The sequence below is a fragment of the Nomascus leucogenys genome, chromosome 10, assembly GCF_006542625.1.
Source record: "Nomascus leucogenys isolate Asia chromosome 10, Asia_NLE_v1, whole genome shotgun sequence".
Taxonomy (NCBI): Eukaryota; Metazoa; Chordata; class Mammalia; order Primates; family Hylobatidae; genus Nomascus; species Nomascus leucogenys.
This window is the reverse complement of record NC_044390.1, coordinates 61,119,588-61,140,473: the sequence shown is the minus strand read 5'-3', so window position 1 is coordinate 61,140,473 and position 20,886 is coordinate 61,119,588. Positions and strand designations below refer to the sequence as shown.

The 20,886-nt window shown below is 51.7% G+C and overlaps 1 protein-coding gene across 4 annotated transcripts in view; it reads right to left on the bottom strand.

Moving 5' to 3' along the window:
* Positions 1-3,792: 3,792 nt before the first annotated feature.
* COL5A3 (collagen type V alpha 3 chain) overlaps positions 3,793-20,886 on the bottom strand; it is a 49,798-nt gene continuing 32,704 nt past the window's right edge. For 3 of the 4 annotated variants that reach the window (XM_030820909.1, XM_030820911.1, XM_030820910.1), the window contains 23 exons: positions 20,707-20,760; positions 18,481-18,588; positions 18,351-18,404; positions 18,102-18,155; positions 17,939-17,992; positions 17,753-17,806; positions 17,103-17,210; positions 15,561-15,614; positions 15,221-15,274; positions 14,872-14,925; positions 14,236-14,289; positions 13,943-14,050; positions 13,721-13,774; positions 12,998-13,051; positions 12,708-12,815; positions 12,349-12,402; positions 12,227-12,262; positions 11,580-11,633; positions 10,768-10,978; positions 10,542-10,654; positions 7,063-7,131; positions 4,882-5,121; positions 3,793-4,788 (listed from right to left, as the gene is read on the bottom strand). In XM_030820909.1, the coding sequence (XP_030676769.1) occupies positions 4,642-4,788; positions 4,882-5,121; positions 7,063-7,131; positions 10,542-10,654; positions 10,768-10,978; positions 11,580-11,633; positions 12,227-12,262; positions 12,349-12,402; positions 12,708-12,815; positions 12,998-13,051; positions 13,721-13,774; positions 13,943-14,050; positions 14,236-14,289; positions 14,872-14,925; positions 15,221-15,274; positions 15,561-15,614; positions 17,103-17,210; positions 17,753-17,806; positions 17,939-17,992; positions 18,102-18,155; positions 18,351-18,404; positions 18,481-18,588; positions 20,707-20,760 (1,950 nt within the window). In that variant the 3' untranslated portion in view covers positions 3,793-4,641. Of the gene's footprint in view, positions 4,789-4,881; positions 5,122-7,062; positions 7,132-10,541; positions 10,655-10,767; positions 10,979-11,579; positions 11,634-12,226; positions 12,263-12,348; positions 12,403-12,707; positions 12,816-12,997; positions 13,052-13,653; positions 13,775-13,942; positions 14,051-14,235; positions 14,290-14,871; positions 14,926-15,220; positions 15,275-15,560; positions 15,615-17,102; positions 17,211-17,752; positions 17,807-17,938; positions 17,993-18,101; positions 18,156-18,350; positions 18,405-18,480; positions 18,589-20,706; positions 20,761-20,886 lie in introns of those variants that run through there. The other variant, XR_004032017.1, reaches the window with a different exon arrangement.

Sequence of the window (20,886 nt, the reverse complement as noted above, 5' to 3'; positions counted from 1 at the left end):
AAACTCACTCCAGATCTCCTGCTTTAGGCTCCTAAATAGCTGGGGCTACAGGTGCCTGTCACCATGCCCAGCTCTGTTTAGCAAAATCTGTTGATGGTCTTCATCACGTTCTAGTTCTAGACTTTGGATAAATTATTCCACCTCTCTCTGTTCCTCAGTTTCCTTATCTGCACCATAGAGATAATAATAGAACATCCCTCAAAGGTTGTTATGTGGGATAATTAAATTAATCGAGGTAAAATATTTGATGAACAGTGTCTGGCATATGGGTAATAAATGGCAACTATGATTAAGATTAATAGTGTTAGTTGAGGCTGGGCATAGTATCTCACACCTGTAATCCTAGCACTTTGGGAAGCTGAGGCTGAATGATCCCTTGGGCCCAGGAGCTTGAGACCAGCCTGGGCAACACAGTGAGACTTTGCCTTTTTTTTTTTTTTTTTTTTTTTTTTGAGACAGAGTCTCGCTCTGTCACCCAGGCTGGAGTGCAGTGGTACAATCTCAGCTCACTGCAACCTCCGCCTCCCCAGTTCAAGCGATTCTCATGGCTCAGCCTCCCAAGTAGCTGGGATTACAGGCACACGCCACCACGCCCAGCTAATTTTTGTATTTTTAGTAGAGACAGGGTTTCACCATATTGGCCAGGCTGGTCTCAAACTCCTGACCTCATGATCCACCCGCCTTGGCCTTCCAAAGTGCTGGGATTACAGGTGTGAGCCCCTGTGCCCAGCTGAGACCCTGTCTCTCTCTCTCTTTTTTTTTTTTTTATTATACTTTAAGTTCTGGGGTACATGTGCACAACTTGCAGGTTTGTTACATATGTATACATGTGCCATGTTGGTGTGCTGCACCCATTAACTCATCATTTACATTAGGTATATCTCCTAATGCTATCCCTCTCCCCTCCCCCCGAGACCCTGTCTCTTAAAAAAAGTTTAAAAATTGGCTGTGCGCGGTGGCTCATGCCTGTAATCCCAGCACTTTGGGAGGCTGAGATGGGTGGATCACAAGGTCAGGAGATCAAGACCATCCTGGACAACATGGTGAAACCCCATCTCTAGTAAAATACAAAAAATTAGCCGGCATGATGGCGCATGCCTATAGTCTCAGCTACTAGGGAGGCTGAGGCGGGGGAGTTGCTTGAACCCAGGAAGCAGAGGTTGCAAAGAGCCGAGATCACGCCACTGCACTCCAGCCTGGTGACAGAGCAAGACTCTGTCTCAAAAAAAAAAAAAAAAAAGAAGTTTAAAAATTAGCTGGGTGTGGTGGCACATGAATATAGTCCCAGCTACTTGAGAGGCTGAGGTGGGAGGATCACTTGAGTCCAGGAGTTGGAGACTGCAGTGAGCTATGATTGCACCACTGCACTCCAGCCGGGGCAACAGAGCAACAAAAAAAAATGCTTCTAAAAAAACATGAATGGGCTGGGCGCGGTGGCTCACGCTTGTAATCCCAGCACTTTGGGAGGCCGAGGCGGGCGGATCACGAGGTCAGGAGATCAAGACCATGGTGAAACCCCGTCTCTACTAAAAATACAAAAAATTAGCCGGGCGTGGTGGCGGGCGCCTGTAGTCCCAGCTACTCGGAGAGGCTGAGGCAGAAGAATGGCGTGAACCCGGGAAGCGGAGCTTGCAGTGAGCCGAGATTGCGCCACTGCACTCCAGCCTGGGTGACAGAGGGAGACTCCGTCTCAAAAAAAAAAAAAAAAAAAAAAAAAAAAACATGAATGAACGAATCATCGAATCATCAACCTCTGGGCACCAACAGTCTTCATGGCATCAGGACTCTTAGCAATGTTGATTCAATGAATGAGGACAATTATTCAGGTGGCCTTAAGGGGCGGTGGCAGAAGTAGTAGGGCGAGAGCCTTGGGTTTGAGGGAGAAAACTCACCCCAATCCGAAGTTTCTACCCACCCATTCCCATCTGACCCAACTCAGCTCACACCATTTCTCCTTCACTCCTAACTAAACTCAGTCCAACAGTGCCTATCAACTGATGAATGAATTAGCCAAAGGTGGGAGATGACTGAACATTACTTGGCAATAAAAAGGAATGAAGTACTATGCATGCTACAAATAAGCCTGGAAACTAGCCGGGCACTGTGGTTAATGTCTGTAATCCCAGCACTTGGGGAGATCGAGGTGGGTGAATCACTTGAGGCCAGGGGTTCGAGACCAGCCTGGCCGACATGATGAAACCCCGTTTCTACTAAAAATACAAAAATTAGCCAGGGATGGTGGTGCGTGCCTGTAGTCCCAGCTACTCAGGAGGCTGAGAAAGGAGAATTGCTTGAACCCTGGAGGGGGAGGTTGCAGTGAGCCGAGATCGTGCTACTGCACTCCAGCCTGGGTGACAGAGCGAGACTCTGCCCTCAAAACAAAAAACTCCTGGAAAACATTTTGCTGAAAATGCCAGATACAAAGGGCCATATATTGTGTGATTCCATTTATTTTTATTTATTCCTTTTTTTTGAGACAAGGTCTCACTCTGTTGCCCAGGCTGGAGTGCAGTGGTGTGATCACAGCTCATTGCAGCCTCCAACACCTGGCCTCCAGTGATTCTCCAGCCTCAACCTCCTGGGTAGCTGGGACTACAGATGTGCACCACTGTACCTGGCTAATGTTTTTATTTTTATTTTTGTAGAGATGGGGTCTTGCTATGTTGCCTAGGCTGGTCTGGAATCGTGGCCTCAAGCGATCCTCCTGCCTTGGCCTCCCAAAATGCTGGGGTTGCAGGAGTGAGCCACCTCACCTAGCGTGATTCCATTTATATGAAATGGACATTTCAGTCCAGAATAAGCAAATCCTTAGAGACAGAAAGCAGATTCGTGGTTGCCTACAGCTGGGAGATTGGAAAGACATGAGGAGTGACCCCTAATGGGTATAGGATTTCTTTTAATTACACAGCTTAAATGGGCAAATTATATGGTATGTGAATTCTGTCTCAATAAACCAGTTAAAAATATACCTCAAACCAACATCTAACTCCTAGTCTCATTATAATTGGATTCCCAAAAGACATACCTAATTAATACAGGTGGTGACAGGTACCTCAGATGAGACAAGAGCCAGATCCCAAGACAGATATGGGCCACATCAGGTGAAAGAGATCAAGAGCTGGGCAAGGTGGCCCATACCTGTAATCTCAGCAGCTCAGGAGGCTGAGGTGGGAGGATTGCTTGAGGCTAGTAGTTTGAGACAAGCCTGGGCAACAAAGCAAGACACCATCTGTACACACACACACACACACACACACACACATGCACACAAAACAACCAGCTGGGTGTGATGGTGCATACCTGTGGTCCCAGGTACTCAGGAGGCTGAAGAAGGAGGATCACTTGAGTCCCAGAGTTGGAGGCTGCAGTGAGCCATGATCATGCCCTTGCACTCTAGACTGGGTGACAGAGTGAGACCCAGTCTCTAAAAACGAGCAAACAAGGGCCGAGCGTGGTGGCTCACATCTGTAATCCCAGCACTTTGGGAGGCCGAGGCGGGCTGGTCACCTGAGGTCAGGGGTTCAAGACCAGCCCCGCCAACAAGGTGAAATCCCATCTCTACTAAAATTACAAAAATTAGCCAGGTGTGGTGGTGCACATCTGTAACCCCAGCTTCTAGGGAGGCTGAGGCAGGAGAATTGTTTGAAGCCGGGAGGCAGAGGTTGCAGTGAGCCAAGCTTGCACCACTGCACTCCAGCCTGGGCGACAGAGCAAGACTGCGTCTCAAGGATAAATAAATAAAAATAAAAACAAACAAAAAAAATTAAAAAAAGAAATACACAGAGAAGAAAACACAGTTCATCAGTTTATTCTCAGATTTGAGATGCAAATTATGCCCTATGGCCTGGCAGTGGGGGGCCGGGCTTGGGCTGGAATCTCTCATCATATCCCAGCCTTCCCTAAGGAGGAAGCAGATGAAATCTACAACAGGGGGTATTTTCCCTTTTAATACAGACCCAGGTATAAATAGGGCAGCACCATTAGGATCCTGATTCACCCCCCACCATCTTGGTCCCCAAACCACCTGGCATGGCAAGGTGAGCCTGGGGAGGTGGGGGGCAGGGGGAGGGGATTTGCAGAGCTGGGCTGAGGCAGGAGAAGAAACACAACCCAGTCAAGGGAAGTCCCTCTTCCCTCTGTAGTCTGACTTCAGTCCTTTCACCATGGAAGTAGAAAGGATCAAAGAGGGTGAGGGTGGGGGTCCCAGCCTGGGATCAGGAGACATCCAGTGCTTAACTCTGGGGAGGGGTAGCACCAAAAGGTGTGAAGGGCAGCGACGGAGGAGTGAGGAGGCAGGCATTGGGGGGTGGGGGGCTTTTGTTCATCAGCTCTGAGTTAGAAGCTCATTGCATGGGGGTTCAAGGGGTGGGGAGGTGAGGCTTGGGTGGGGAGGGAGGGGAGGAAGAGCCAGACTGCAGTATGCCACCTGGAATGGGGTGAGAGGAGGCTGGACCCTTGGGCCAGGGAAGCCCAGCCCCCAGCGCCCTGGAAAGGAGAAGGAATGACTGACTGTGATGAGCGACGTCACATCCCATTGGCTCCAGAGTCACAGGTAACGATAAATACGGTGGCTTCAAAGCCTCAGCACCAAATGCACCCCATTCTGGGGCTCCCTCACGGTCCCTCCCACCCCGGACACTCTCAGCTGCTGAAGCAGACGGGGCCCAGTTCAAACCCAAACTTTTGGTTCGTCTGGCCAAAGTCAGTGGCCGCCACATCCCACAGGGGCAGAAATCCCGCTCGAGAAGAGCTGAATTCAAAAAGCGTCTTCGTCTGTCCTTTCCGGAGCTGTCCACAGAGAAGACAGAGATGGTGAGTTACGGGGAGGGTGGCTGAGGTTTTTCCTCCCCTCTCTAGCTGGCCACTGCCCCACCCTCTTACCCGGCAGCCATCCTGGGGGACGCTGACAGTGGCTGCTGTCGTCTGGTTGAAGGACAGCTCCTCTCCATTGGTGCCAAGGAAGCGGGCGGAGCGGCTGTGGTCACCCGTGGCTTCGTCCAGCCAGGCAGCCGCATTCTGGCAGGAGTAGGTGAAGTTCTGGCGAGCAGTGGCACTCAGCAGTTTCAGGAAGTTCAGCTGCACGACATTCACTGGAGACCCGTCGGCGTCCACGTAGGAGAACTGGTGGGAGGAGGGCAAGGCAGAGGGTGAGGGGCTCCATGAGCCTCTTTCTGCAGAACCCAGCCCCCGGAATCTCCATCCACTGGCAGAAAGCCACCCCTCCCGTGTCGCCATCTCTGAGGAGGTCCCACCAGCCACCTAGAGATCCCTGGCAGAATCCCAAGAGTCACCTGAACATCCACTCCGTCCACTTCTCCATCCAGTAGGCCTCCATGCCCACTCCATCTGACCTCCCAAATTCTGATTGCTTCATCCACTAATCCAGGGTTTTAACACACTCCTCCCCACCCAGAAGACACAACTCTGCCTCCACTCTTGTGAGTCGCTGGATCTACAGAGCTCACTGTCCCTGAATACGTGATTTCTGCCCTGTCCAATATGGCAGCCACATGTCTAATAGCCATGTAGCTTTTGAGCACTTGAAATGTGGCTGATTTGAAGGAGGGATTTTTTTTTTTTACTTTGTTTAATTTTTTTCCTTTTTTGGAGGGTAGGGGTTGGGGTCTTGCTCTTTCGCCCAAGGTGGAGTGCACTGGCACAATCCTGGCTCATTCGAGCCTCCATCTCCTGAGCTCAAGTCATCCTCCCATCTCAGCCTCCCAAGTAGCTGGGACTACAGGTGCACACCACCATGCCTGGCTGGGACTTTTTTTTTTAACTTCATTTAATTTTTTTACTTAAGAAAATTCATAACTGGGGACGGGCGCAGTGGCTCATGTCTGTAATCCCAGCACTTTGGGAGGCTGAGGCGGGTGGATCATGACGTCAGGAGATCGAGACCATCCTGGCTAACATGGTGAAACCCCGTCTCTACTAAAAAAATACAAAAAATTAGCCGGGCACAGTGGTGGGCTCCTGTAGTCCCAGCTACTCGGGAGGTTGAGGCAGAAGAATGGTGTGAACCCAGGAGGCGGAGCTTGCAGTGAGCTGAGATCGCACCACTTCACTCCAGCCTGGGCAACAGAGCAAGACTCCATCTCAAAAAAAAAAAAAAATCATAACTAATGACTGAGCTTCAATCCAGTTATCAGAAAGCTTATGTTTGGAACAACTTGAGTCTGAATCTACTTTTTGAACTGTTTTTCAATGGTTTTATGAAATCTAAATATAGATCAAATATTCCCAATAAAATTTAGCATTCAAATTGTGATGTACTATAAATGTAAAATCTCCATCAGATTTTGAAGAACTAATATGAAAAAATACAAAATATCTTAATAATGCTTTTTTTTTTTTTTTTTTTTTTGAGACGGAATCTCACTCTGTTGCCCAGGCTGGAGTGCAGTGGCACGGTTTTGGCTCACTGCAACCTCTTCCTCCCGGGCTCAAGTGATTTTCCTGCCTCAGCCTCCTGAGTAGCTGGAATTACAGGCACACATCACCATGCCTGGCTGATTTTTTGTATTTTTAGCAGAGATGGGGCTTTACCATGTTGGCCAGGCTGGTCTTGAACTCCTGACCTCAGGTGATCTGCCCACCTTGGCCTCCCAAAGTGCTGGAATTACAGGCCACTGTACCCAGCCATGTGGCTTTTTCTTCTTCAAATTCAACAGACCCTGTCTTGACTGAGCCTTTGCATATGCCTTTCCCTCTCCCTGGAACACTTGTCCTTGTCCTTCCTAGCTTGCTAACACAGTGTATTCTTTAGGCTTCAGATGAGCTGTGATCTCTACCAGTAAGCCTTCTGGTCTTTCCAACACTGCCTCTAAATTTCCACCATGCCCTGTGCTTCCCCTGTCCTGGCACCATCATTCTGTATGACAGTTGACTGCCTGTTACACATCTGATGCTGCTGCCACCCCACCTCCAGCTTGCGATCCCTAGGAAGGTAGAGGAAAGCCTATCCTGTTCATCTCACCTCTCAGAACCCACCCCTCAAACCCCCCTGCTGGTTCCCATCAATTTTCATGCCACTCCCCACCTCGGCCTCTGGTGACTCACCTTCTTCCCTCGACGGAATGTGCTATACCAGCCTCCAGGCTTTTCCTTGGACCAGGAGGCCAATTTCACCTGGAGGAGAAAAGGGAGGGTCACTGTAGCTGACGCCCTTGGTGCCACCTAGATCCCATCTGCATTTCCCTCCTCACACCATAGGCTGCTGTGACTATGTCAGGATGTTCTCTGGCTTCTGGGATGGATGAGCTCTGCCAGTGCACAATGGGGGAAGGAGGTTCATGCCCCTGAGGCAGCCCTCACCCAATGACTAATGGGAGTTGATGGATAAATACCCCAGCTCCCTCGCCTCCAAGGGGGATAACTCTCAGGTGCCTGTGCTACACAGTCTCCCAGGGCTCCCCAGTGGGATTGAGCTCTGGATCTCCAATGGTACCATTTTATTTTAATTAATTAATTAATTATTTTTTGAGACAGGATCTCACTCTGTCACCCAGGCTGAAGTGCAGTGACATAATCATAGTTAACTGCAGCCTCAAACTCCTGGGCTCAAGCAATCCTCCCACTGCAGCCTTCCAAGTAGCTAGAACTACAGGTGTGCACCCCCATGCCCAGCTTTTTTAAATTTTTATTTTTTGAGACAGGGTCTTGTTCTGTCACCCAGGCTGGAGTGCGGTGGTGTGATCACTGGCTCACTGCAGCCTCGACTTCCAAAGTTCAAGCAATCCTCCGACCTCAGCCTCCTAAGTAGCTGGGATAATAGGAGTGTGCCACCATGCCTGTTTTTTTTTTTTTTTTTGGAGAGGGGGTGGAGGGGGTCTTTCTATGTTGCCCAGGCTGGTCTTGAACTCCTGGGCTCAAGCAATCCTCCCACCTCAGCCTCAGCCTCCCAAAGTGCTAGGATTACAGGTAAGAGCCACTGTGCCCAGCCTCAGCCTCTCCCTTTAGGCTAAGCAGGTGAGTTATGAGGAGGTCCTCAGATGTTAGCAATTGTTTAGGGATCAAGTCCTGCACTCCAGGCCCAGTGGGAAGTCCAAGCTTGTCCAAATTCCCATCCACTGGGCATCTGAGCTCCCACTACACCAGGAGAAAATAAACCAGTTAAAAATAACAACATGGGGCCGGGCGCAGTGGCTCAAACCTGTAATCTCAACACTTTGGGAGGCCGAGATGGGTGGATCACTTGAGGCCATAAGTTTGAGACCAGCCTGGCCAACATGGTGAAACCCCGTCTCTGCTAAAAATACAATACAAAATGAGCCGGGTGTGGTGGCAGGAACCCGTAATCTCAGCTACTCAGGAGGCTAAGGCAGGAGAATTGCTTGAACCGGGGAGGTGGAAGTTGCAGTGAACCAGGATCACGCCACTGCACTCCAGCCTGGGCAACAGAGTGAGACTATGTCTCAAAAGAACAAAATAATATGGGGCTGGGCACAGTGGCTTTCTCCCACTGCTTAATCCCAGTGCTTTGGGTTACAGTGAGCTATGATGATGCCACTGCACTCCAGCCTGGGTGATACAGAAAGACCCTGTCTCTAAAAAAATTAAAAGAGACCGAGTGTGGTGGTTTATGCCTATAATCACAATACCTTGGGAGGCCAGTGCAGGAGGATCTCTTGAGGCCAGCAGTTTAAGACCAGCCTGGGCAACATAGTGAGACCCTCATCTCTATAAGAAATTTAAAAAATTAGCCAGGCATGGTGATGCACACCTTTGTGATGCACAGCTACTCAGGAGGCTGAGACAGGAGGATCACTGAACCCAGGAGGTTAAGGCTGCAGTGAGCTGTGATCCCACCACTGTGCTCTAGCCTGGGTGACAGAGTGAGACCCTGTCTGAAAAACAGACAAAAATAACAATAACAATAAATATTATTTCACACTTACACTGGCCAGGTTCTTACTAAGTGCTTTACCTGCAGATAGAGGTATTAGCCCAGCACCACATGTAGTCAGGGTTTAGTAAATGTTCCCTGAAGGCCATGTGCGGTGGCTCACGCCTGTAATCCCAGCACTTTGGGAGGCCAAGGTGGGCAGATCACCTGAGGTCAAGACCAGCCTAACCAACGTGGTGAAACCCCATCTCTACTAAAAAAAAAAATACAAAAAAATCAGCTGGGCGTGGTGGTGCATACCTGTAATTACAGCTATTGGGGAGGCTGAGGCGGGAGAATCGCTTGAATCTGGGAGGCAGATGTTGCAGTGAGCTGAGATCACGCCACTGCATTCCAGCCTGGGAGACAGAGCCAGCCTCTGTCTCACACACACAAAAAAACAAAACGGTTCACTGATATTTGTTTTTGCATCAGTATCTGAACTGCACGCCACTCTATGAAGTAGATACTTTCTTTTTTTTTTTCTTTTCTTTTTTTTTTTGAGACGGAGTCTCGCTCTGTCACCCAGGCTGGAGTGCAGTGGCGCGATCTCGGCTCAATGCAAGCTCCACCTCCCGGTTTCATGCCATTCTCCTGCCTCAGCCTCCCGAGTAGCTGGGACTACAGGCGCCTGCCACAAAGCCAGGCTAATTTTTTGTGTTTTTTTTAGTAGAGACAGGGTTTCACCATGTTAGCCGGGATGGTCTCGATCTCCTGACCTTGTGATCCGCCCGCCTCAGCCTCCCAAAGTGCTGGGATTACAGGCGTAAGCCACCGGGCCCGGCCTTCTTTTTTTTTTTTCTAGGTGGAGTCTCACTCTGTCGCCCAGGCTGGAGTGCAATAGTACAATCTTGGCTCATTGCAACCTCTGTCTCCCAGGTTCAAGTGACTCTGCTGCTTCAGCCCCCGAGTAGCTGGGATTACAGGTGCCTGCCACCACATTTAGCTAATTTTTGTATTTTTAGTAGAGACGAGGTTTCACCATGTTGGTCAGCCTGGTCTCAAACTCCTGACCTCATGTGATCTGCTCCCCTTGGCCGCCCAAAGTACTGGGATTACAGGCGCGAGCTACCACACCCAGCCTATTGATTTCTTTTGGAGTTTTCCTTGTCTGTCTTCCCATGGAAGGTATGAGTTCCATAAAAGCAGAGATAGTTTGTTTTCTTTTCTTTCTTTCTTTCTTTTTTTTTTTGAGATGGAGTCTCACTCTGTCGCCCAGGCTGGAGTGCAGTGGCACAATCTCAGCTCACTGCAACCTCCGCCTCTAGGGCTCAAAAGATCCTCCCGCCTCAGTCTCCAGAGTAGCTGGGACTACAGGCTCACACCACCATGCCCGGCCAATTTTTTAATTTTTGTAGAAATGGGGTTTTGCTATGTTGCTCCGGCTGGTCTCGAACTCCTGACCTCAAGCGATCCTCCCGCCTCAGCCTCCCAAAATGCTGAGATTATAGTCATGTGCCACCAGGCTGGCCTGATTTTTTTCTTTTTGATCCTCTGCTGTAGTCCCAGCTCTTGAGGCGGGACTTGGCATACAGTAAGTGCTCAATAAATGCCAGTTGAAGGAAGAATAACGTCTCAGACAAGGTGGGTGTGGGTGTGGGGAGCCGGGGACAGCCCTTCCTGGGTGAGGCGATGAGAGGTTTGGGTTACTCACGATCTCGAACTTCTTGTCGGGATAGAGGCAGGTCTCTCCTCCCGCCGTGAAGTTGCAAAAAACCCTGAACGAGTCCCGCGCGCAGCCCTGGTTAGGGTCAATCCAGTATTCCCCTGCCGCAAAGCCAGGCAGGGTGGGTGAGTCCGAATGGCACCAGACGGACCCCAACGCCCCCCCCCACATCCCCACCTCCGCCCATCCAAGTGGCGGGGGGACCAGACCTCACCATCAGGCAGGTGCGGGTGGTTGCGGTGCAGCTCGTGGCACACGAGGCCCGGGCGCTCCGCAGTGCCAGGAGGACGCCGCAGCTGCTCCAGCTCCAAGCTCAGCGATGTGAGCGAGGCCAGCACCTCTTCCAGGCCGCCCTCCACGACTGGGAGGGGGACTGGGACGAAGCGCCGGCGCCTGCGCAACCCGTGCAGCTCGGCAGGGGGACCCTGGGCGTGGGGGATGGGGACGGAGGAGAAGAGAGGGGAGATGGGGGAGGGAGAGAGCGGGAGAAAGAGAGACAGGCAGAGATGAAGAGGCAGAGAGACACAAATGAGAAAGAGGAGAGAGATAAACAAGGGGCAGAGATAGAGAAAGGAGAGATAAGCAGACAGGGAGAGACACACAGGAAAGAGAGAGACAGATTCAGAGATGGGGGGAAGCCAAGTTGTAAGAGGACAAAAGAGCAAACGCAAGAATAGCAGAGACAGAGGGAGAGAGAGCAGGGAGAGAGACAAAAGATGAAATAGTGGCGCAAGTATCGAGACAGACAGATAAGGGAGATGCAGAGAGACAGGGAGGGAGAGATGGGGTCCGAGAGACAAGACCCAGGTCAGAGCCCCCATGGGTGTCCCTCCAAGCCCCACCTCCCAAGCCAGACCTTCCTTGGGGTTTTGCAGGGAACTACCCTCTTCACCTACATCCTCTGAACACCTAGTGTGTGCCTGGCCCAGTGCTGGGCACGGAAAGACCCTCTGAGGACACCCAGACATAGTCCTTGCTCTCCCCCCAGGTTTTGGTGTCCATTCCCCCCCTCCCTGGGGAACTCACCGGGGGGCCTGGTGGGCCTGCAGGTCCAGTGTCTCCACGGGGGCCCATGGACCCCTGTAGGGAGAAGTCACTTGGAGAATGAACGCTGTCTATAGAGACCCTTCCCACCAACATACACACAAACACACACACACTCTCACACACACATACACTCACACACACAGTCTCACACACACTCACAGACACACACACACACTCACACACTCACAAACACACACTCTCACACACACACACACACACTCACACAGTCACACACTCACACACACATACACTCACACACACAGTCTCACACACTCACACACAGCCTTGGGGAAGGGACATGCAGTTTTCAGCATTAAGCATTAGACACAAATTTTCTTTTCATGTTTTAATGTCTCTGAAATCAGCTTCTTAACATCTTTGGCAAGTCATAGTTTACTTGGCAGAATTGTTTTCTTTCCTAGCAGTTTGTAAAATAATGGTACATCTTATAATTGATGGCATTTTGGATCTGATGAAATACAACTGTAGGTGTTGAATAAATATTTGTTGAATGCAGGATTGCATGAATAAATAAATAAATGAAGGCAGAGGCGTGGAGGGTTCTGGTGCAGTGGAGGGGGTGGGGAGCTGGGATGTGTAAGCCCACGGAAGCAGGGTGTACTCACCGGAGACCCCTTTGAGCCTTTCTGTCCCAGAGGGCCCTGTAGGGTACAGACAGGGAGAGCTGAGGTCCTGGCCTGGACCGCCATAGTGACCTAATCCCACAAAAGATTCCCTTCATACTCACCTCCACACCTGGGGGCCCAGGGTGACCCAGAGAGCCAATGGGACCAGGGGGACCCTAGGGAAAGGACATCAGGGTCAGTATTGGTGGCTCACACACTATTGCCCTGACACATCCCCCAGACAAGCCTTCAATCCTACCAAAGGAAGACCCCAAACCCTAGACAAGCCTCCAATTCCCCACAGGGAGACCCCAAACCCCAGACTCAGCCTCCAACTTGCCAGTTCCCAGATACAGCCACCTATTTTCCCCAGACACACCCTCATTAATCCAGACGCACATTTCCCAGACCCCACACCCACAGTCTCTCAACCCACCCCCTCCTTCAAATATATTCTTCCCACTCAGGTCAGGACACTCACAGGATCTCCCTTGGGACCAGGGGGTCCCTGCACGCCTGGCAACCCCTGATCTCCTTTCTCACCGGCTTCCCCCGGGGGACCAATGAGACCGATCAATCCAATGTGGCCCTGGAGGACAAAAGAGGCACAGACAGGGGAGGATGTGGGAGGATTCAGGGAGGTTTTTCTCCTAGAGCCTTACGGTGATGAGTTTGGGTGCAGAGGATGTGCCAATCTCCCAGCCCCCCAGCCAGGGAGGGAGGGAAAGAGGGGAGGAGATGGGGAAGAGAATAATGGAATGATATCCTTACCTTTTCTCCCTTGGGGCCAGCGTCTCCCTTCAGCCCTGGGAGGCCAGAGGGCCCCTGGGAGAAGAGCAAGGGTCAGTCAGGGATTCTCAAATGTGAACTCTCGAGGTCTGTGTGGGTGGTTAGGGGATGGTCAAATGGGAAATTACGCAGATTTCAAATGGGAATTACCAGGGATGGGGTCAAGGGATGATCAGCATAGGCCACCAAGGTGGGACGATGAGAGCTAATGAGGGGTTGATTGGAGGATGGACAACGTGACTGGTCAGTGGCCAAGGTCAGCGTGGGTGATCAGTGTAGACCATCAAGATGGAGAGTCAGTGTAGGCATCAAGATGGAGGGTCAGTGTGGTCAGTGTAGACCATCAAGGTGGAGTATTAGAGCAGAGGGTTATAGAGATGGGCAGTGTAGATCATCAAGGTGGAGTATTAGAGCAGAGGGTTATAGAGGTGGGCAGTGTAGACCATCAAGGTGGAAGGTCAGAGCAGAGGGTTATAGAGATGGGCAGTGTAGATCATCAAGGTGGAGTGTTAGAACAGAGGGTTAGAGAGATGGGCAGTGTAGACTATCAAGGTGGAAGGTCAGAGCAGATGGTTAGTAGAGACAGGCAATGTGGACACTCGGATGGTCAGTGAGGGTCAGCCTACACCAATGCTCACTGGGTGGCCACTAGGTGCCCAGAGTGGTCCTCAGAGCCAAGACCTCAAGGATGAACAAGTCTCTTACCAGGGGGCCGGGAGGGCCCATCTGTCCAGGGGCTCCCAGGAGGCCTGGTTCACCCTGAGAATGGAACAGAACATGGGGTGGGCTGCACCGTGTCAGAACCCAGTGTGGACCCCCCCAACCATGCACCAGGGGCAGCCCCTCCAAACGGTGATGGGATCACAAGCTGGGAGCAGGCAGAGGGGCTGGATCCACCCTGTCCCACCCCTGCCCCGCTCCACTCACCACAGGGCCGGGGATCCCTCGAAGACCCTCAGGCCCCACACGTCCAGGGGGCCCTCGAGCCCCCATTGGACCCGTCCTCCCTGGGGGCCCATCAGGACCTGGCTCCCCCTGAAATGGACACAGGCAAGGGAGGGGCCAGAGTCAGAGGGTTCCTGCCTCCTGACCCCCTGCCGAGAAGCATCTGGGATAGGGAGGGAGTAGGTGCATGGTGTTCACAGGTCCACCCTCTCCTGATGGCCCCACTGTTGGCCTAGAGTAGTGCAGGGACCCTTCCCCTTGCCAGGGGGACTCACCTTGGCACCTTTCTCCCCTTCTCTGCCTTCTCGACCCATGTGGCCTGAAGGACCCTGGGAGGGAAAGACAGTGAGGGGGGGGTCTAGGGGCTGACCGAGGGTCTGAGGGGTGAGTGGGGTCTGGGTGATTGGGGGTTATGGGTGAGTGGGGGTCTGTAAGGTGAGTGAGGTCTGGGCGAGTGGGGTCTGTGGGTGACTGAGGTCTGTGGGTGAGTGGGATCTGTGGGGTGGGTGAGGTCTGTGGTTGAATGGGGGCTGTGGGGGTGAGTGGGGTCTGTGGGTGAGTGGGGGCTGTGGGGTGAGTTGGGGTCTGTGGGTGAGTGGGGTCTGTGGGTGAGTGGGGGCTGTGGGGTGAGTGGGGTCTGTGGGGTGAGTGTGGTCTGTGGCTGAGTGGGGTCTGTGGGGTGAGTGGGGGCTGTAAGGTGAGTGGGGTCTGTGGAGTGTGTGGGGTCTGTGGGGTGAGTGGGGTCTGTGGAGTGTGTGGGGTCTGTGGGGTGAGTAGAGGCTGTGGAGTGAGTGGGGTCTGTGGGTGAATGGAGGCTGTGGGTGAGTTGAGGGCTGTGGGATGACTGGGGTCTGTAAGGTGAGTGGGGGCTGTAGATAAACCAAAGACCCAGGAGGTGGCGTATCACTCACCCTCTTGCCGGGGGGCCCGGGGGCGCCGGGTTCCCCAGAAGCTCCAGGAGGACCCTGGAGGAGACAAGGACACCAGCTGTGGTCTCAGCTAACATTGTTTGAGCCTGTTTTAGGATGCCTTGGACCAGAAGACAGCCTTCCCCAAGCCTCACCCCAGCACCGGGCACTCCCACCTCCCACCTACTCCCTCAAGCTGCTCACATTCCTGGGGGTCCCCAGAGAAGTGAAGCGGGAGCATCTGCAGGGGCCTTGGGTACCCCACTAGCCCACTCCCCTGCCCCCCCCAATTCACTCTTTAGCTCCCCAACCCCCCCGCCCTCAGCACCACACCCTCTGTTTTCCCACTCACCGGTCCCCCAATGTCACCAGGGTCTCCCTTCTCCCCTGGGGAACCATCTATGCCCTGCATGGGGGGAAGACAGAGTTGGGAGGGGTGATGAGGGTACGTGAAAATTTGGGGTGGGGGCTGGGAGGCAAAAGAAGGTTATTGGTTCCACTGTCAGTGCCCAGGTCTGCAGGGGTGGGGAGATGGGGACAGAATTAGGAAATATGCCAGGATTGGGGCATATACCCAAGGCCCCTGCAGATGCTCCCGCTTCACTTCTCTGGGGACCCCCAGGAATGTGAGCAGCTTGAGGGAGTAGGTGGGAGGTGGGAGTGCCCGGTGCTGGGGAGGGGGTCACACTCACTGAAACTCCAGGGTCTCCTGGGGGCCCTAGATCTCCGGGGAGCCCCGTGGGGCCCTGGAACACAGAATGATTAATAATCACATCTCTGAATTGTGGAGCAATCATGCATTTATGGAACAGATCAACTGTATCCAGGAACAGTTTGGTTTCTGGGGACACATTAGTGAACAAAACATAAAATCCCTGGCTTGGTAGAGTGAACATTCTCATGTTTCATGGGTGCAGACGCTGAGCTAAGAATGCTGCACGCATGGTCTCGCTGCAGCCTCCTCACAGCCTCCCAGCTCGGGACTCACAGAGAAAACTGGCCATTCATTTGTCTATTCATTCATTCATTCATTCATTCATTCATCCATCCATCCATTCATTCATACACTCAGAGAAGGGACACTCCAAACAATGCGATTCAAGTCGAGGTCCCACAGATGCTAAAGCCCCTTCCTGACCTCCACCCACCCCAAACCCTACTGTGGTGGCAGAAGGGCCTCAACCTTTGCCTCAAGGCCAAATCCCACATCCACCCCAAATCTGACCCAATTCAACCTTAACCTTTACAACAGTGTTAGAATGATCTGCTGTGAAATCAACTTTCGTGCCATTCAATGATGTATAACCACTGTAAGTTTATGTTTCATTCACACGTTTATTCACTAATTCACTCATCCATCCATCCATTCATTCATTCACTCATCTCTTCAGTCATTTTGTTCACTTATGCCTCCATTCATTCATGCATCCATTCACTCATTCACTCACTCATTTGTCCATTCGGCCACTCTTCATGCATCCATTCATTAACATTCATGCATCCATTAATTTACTTATTCATCCATTAATTTACTCATTCATCCATTCATTCACATATTCATATATCCACTGATTTATTCATTTTTCCATTAATTAATTCATTCACCCATTCATTCACTCGTTCATCCATTCATTCACTCGTTCATCCATTCATTCACTCATTTATTCATCCATTTATTCATTCACATATTCATCCATCCACTCAGTTAGTCACTTATCCATTCATTAATTCATTCATTCATACATTCATCCACTGATTCATTAATCCATCAATCCACCCATTCATTCATTCATCCGTGTTCTGGGGGTTGCTCATGAGATCAGCAAATTAGAGGATGCAATCCCTGGCTAGAAGTTTGGGAGAGCTTTGGCCAGGCGCGGTGGCTCACGCCTGTAATCCCAGCACTTTGGGAGGCCAAGGCACGCAGATCATGAGGTCAGGAGATCGAGACCAACCTGGCCAACATAGTGAATACCCATCTCTACTAAAAATACAAAAATTAGCCGGGTGTGGTGGCGCGTGCCTGTAGTCCCGGCTACTTGGGAGGCTGAGGCAGAAGAATCACTTGAACCCGGGAGGCGGAGGTTGCAGTGAGCTGAGATCATGCCACTGCACTCCAGACTGGTGACAGAGCAAGACTCCTTCTCAAAGAAAAAAAAAAAAGTTTGGGAGAGCTTCAAGAACATTCAAGTGCCCCCTCCCATGTCTGCCCCCACTTCCCCCCCAGGACTCACCACGCTCCCTTTGGCTCCATCCTCTCCAGGGGGACCTTTCTTGCCTGGGGGTCCAGCAGCTCCAGATGGGCCTGAGTCCCCCTTTTCACCAATGTCTCCCTTGGGCCCCTTTATAGAAAGAGGTCAGAGGTCAGAGTGGTCTGGACTTTCCAGGGATCAAGGATTAGCATATTTGGATTCAGGCATTGGGGTGGTCTGGGACTTTTCTGGGGTCAGGGTTCAGAGTAGCCTAGGTTGTCCAAGGGTCAAAGGTCAGAAGGAGCTAGGACTTAAGACAGTGAAAGGTCTGGATGGTCTAGGTGCCCACTGGTCATGTGCAAGGTTGGCCTAGCCCATGTGCTGCCCTTGAGTGAATTAGAAGAGGGGCCCCCTCTGGGCAACTCATCCTCAAGTCAGGACTCATGACTCAGATTTGAGCCCTCACCTACCCCTGAGCCATGCAGCCTTGTGCAGTGTGCAACCTGCAGAACTGTACATAGCAGCCCTATCTGAGACCTTCCAGGTGTCCTTCCTCAAGGTCATAAGGGATGGTCACAGGACAGGGGTGAGTGGACGATCTTGGACTGCCCAGAGGTCAAAGTGGCCCAAGATGCCCAGGGGTCAGGGGTTCCCTGATTTGGGTGCAGGGACCACATCACACAGTCACTCACCGGGATGCCTGGGGCTCCTGGAGGCCCTGGGTCTCCAGCGTCCCCTGGCTCACCCTGCAGGAGGCAAAGTGAGAGTGGGGAGAGGTTCCATCCTGGCAGACAGGGAGGGGCTCCCCAGAACGTCCCTGCCCAATAGGACTAGATTCATCTCTTCCCCCCGTGCAGCCCCTGCCTTCCCTCGCTCACCTTCTCACCCACGGCGCCTGGCTGACCAACTCCTCCAGGCAGCCCTGGAGTGCCCTGGAGAGACAGCAAAGGGTAAGAGTGGGACTGTGGAATCTCAACATCCTCTTCTTAGGAAATGGGTGTCCCCATCTCTGAGCCTTCCTGGCCCCCCAAGAGTTCTCACCTCTGATCCACTGGGGCCTTGGGGACCCCGAGGACCTGGAGCTCCATGGGGACCCTGTGGAAGGTCAGAATTAGTATCCAGTGACCCCATGGCCCCCCCAAAAGGCCACATTGACCACCGATACCACTCTCAATGCTGGTGACCCTCAGGGCTCTTAAAATGACAATGTCCCTCAAATGAATGTAATGCCTGCTGCCACCCTATAACCCCACCATCCTCCCCCTCCCACCTTCCTCTGGGAGCGCATACCATGGACCCAACGTCTCCGACCTCCCCTTTCTCTCCAGGAGGGCCTGGCAGCCCCTGTGGAACAAAGAAGCAAGATTGGGGCACCAGCTAGGGAGGATCAGAAGTGCCACCCCCAAACCCAGACACCCACCTGCAGTCCAGGAGGGCCAATCACCCCCACAAAGCCTCTGACTCCGTCATCTCCTTTCTGACCAAAGAGGCCTGGGGGTCCCCGGCGCCCCTGAGCCCCGTCTGCTCCCTGGAAGAACACAAACAGGGCCACATTTAAGGTTTGGGTCAGTGATTAGGGTAGAGTGAGGCTCAAGGGTCAAGACTGAGGTTAAGGGTTGGAGTCAGGGTTCAGATTAAGTTTAGGGAGGGTCAGGGTTGAGTTGGAGTTGGGGTCCAGGTTAAGGAACAGGGCTTGGGAATGAAGTCAAGGATTGAGTCAAAGTGTTAAACAGTGAGTCAGATTTGCAATTGAGGTTCAGGTCTTGGGCAGGGTTCAACTGGGGTTGAGATGGAATTTAGAGTTGGGTTTGAGGTTGGGCCCAGGGTCATATTCAAAGTTTGAGTTCAGGTCTGGGGTCAGCATTGGAAGAGTGGGTCAGAGTTGGGGTTAAGGATAAGGCCATATGTTCCTATTGCATGGTAATAAACAAAAAAGGACAGGTCTGGGTCAGGGCTTGGTTAAGAGATTTGAAGATAAGGCTGTTGTTTGTTTGTTTTTGTTTTTGTTTTTTGTTTTGTTTTGAGAAGGAGTCTCACTTTGTCACCCAGGCTGGAGTGCAGTGGCGCGATCTCTGCTCACTGCAAACTCTGCCTCCCTGGTTCAAGCAATTCTCCTGCTTCAGCTTCCCGAGTAGCTGGGATTACAAGTGTGAGCCACCGTGCCTGGCTTTTTTTTTTTTTTTGAGACAGAGTCTCCTTCTATCGCGCAGGCTGGAGTGCCGTGGTGCTATCTTGGCTCACTGCAACCTCTGCCTCCTTGGTTCAAGCAATTCTTCTGGCACAGCCTCCCAAGTAGCTGGGATTACAGGGACCCGCCACTATGCCCAGATAGTTTTTTTGTGTGTTTTTAGTAGAGATGGAGTTTCACCATTTTGGCCAGGCTGATATTGAACTCCTGACCTCAGGTGATCCACCCACCTTGGCCTCCCGAAGTACTAGGATTACAGGCATGAGCCACCGCACCTGGCTGAAGATAAGGTTTGAGTAGGACTGAGGTTAAGGTCATGAGCAGAATTGAGACTGGGGCTGAAGTGGGCTTCAGAGCTGGGTTTAGGTTGGAATTTAGTCCGATTTTAGAGTTGAGTGTATATTGGACATCGATATAGAGGGGCAGATCAAAGTTGAGGATGAGGTTGAGATTGAACCAGATTCTGGGATTGAGTCCATATTGGATGTTGGCATTGAGGGGAAGACATGGTTGGAGTTGAGATTGAGCCAAATTCTGGGGGTGAGTTCATACTGGATTTTGGTATTGGGGGAAAGATATGGTTGGGTTGGGACTGGGCAAGATTCTGGGGTTGAGTTCACATTGGGTGTTGGTATTGAGGGGGAACACATGGTTGGGTTGGGATTGAATCAGATTCTAGGGTTGAGTTCACATTGGGTGTCAGCATTGAGGGGAAGACATGGTTGGATTGGGATTGAGCTAAATTCTAGGGTTGAGTTCATATTGGGTGTCGGTATTGAGGGAAAGACATGGTTGGATTGGGATTGGGCCAGATTCTGGGGTTGAGTTCCCACTGGGTGTTGGCACTGAGGGGAAGACACGGTTGGGTCAGGATTGAATCAGATTCTGGGGGTGAGTTCATATTGGATGTTAGTATTGATGGGAAGATATGGTTGGATTGGGATTGAATCAGATTCTGGGGTTGAGTTCACATTGGGTGTCAGCACTGAGGGGAAGACATGGTTGGATTGGGATTGAGCCAAATTCTAGGGTTGAGTTCACATTGGATGTCAGTATTGAGAAGAAGACATGGTTGGGTTGGGGTTGACTCTGAATCTGGGATTGGGTTCATATTGGTTGTTGGTACTGAGGGGAAGACATCGTTGGGTTGGGATTGAATAAGATTCTGGGGTTGAGTTCATATTGGGTGTCAGCATTGAGGGGAAGACACAGTTGGGTTGAGATTGACTCAGATTCTGAGGGTGAGTTCATACTGAGTGTCGGTATTGAGCGGACGACATGGTTGGGTTGGGATTGACTCCGATTCTTGGATTGAGTTCACACTGGGTGTCAGTATTGAGGGAGGATTGGGGTTGGGTTTGAGGTTTGGATTGAGTCAGTGTGCTTCCACTGTCATTTGCTCCCACTATCCCTCCCATCAAGGATCCAGAGAAGGACTGCAAAGCTGGGGGCACTCACCGGGGGACCTGGGTGCCCTGCAGGACCCCGTATCCCTGGTTGTCCAGGTGGGCCCTGGGAGAACAGGAAACAGAACCAAAGATTCCCTCAGGTTTAAGATTAGAGAGGGCACTGGAGCTATCAATCACTGCCTCCCACACCCCCTTTATGAGAACAACTTCCCCTACCAAGCAGCAACAG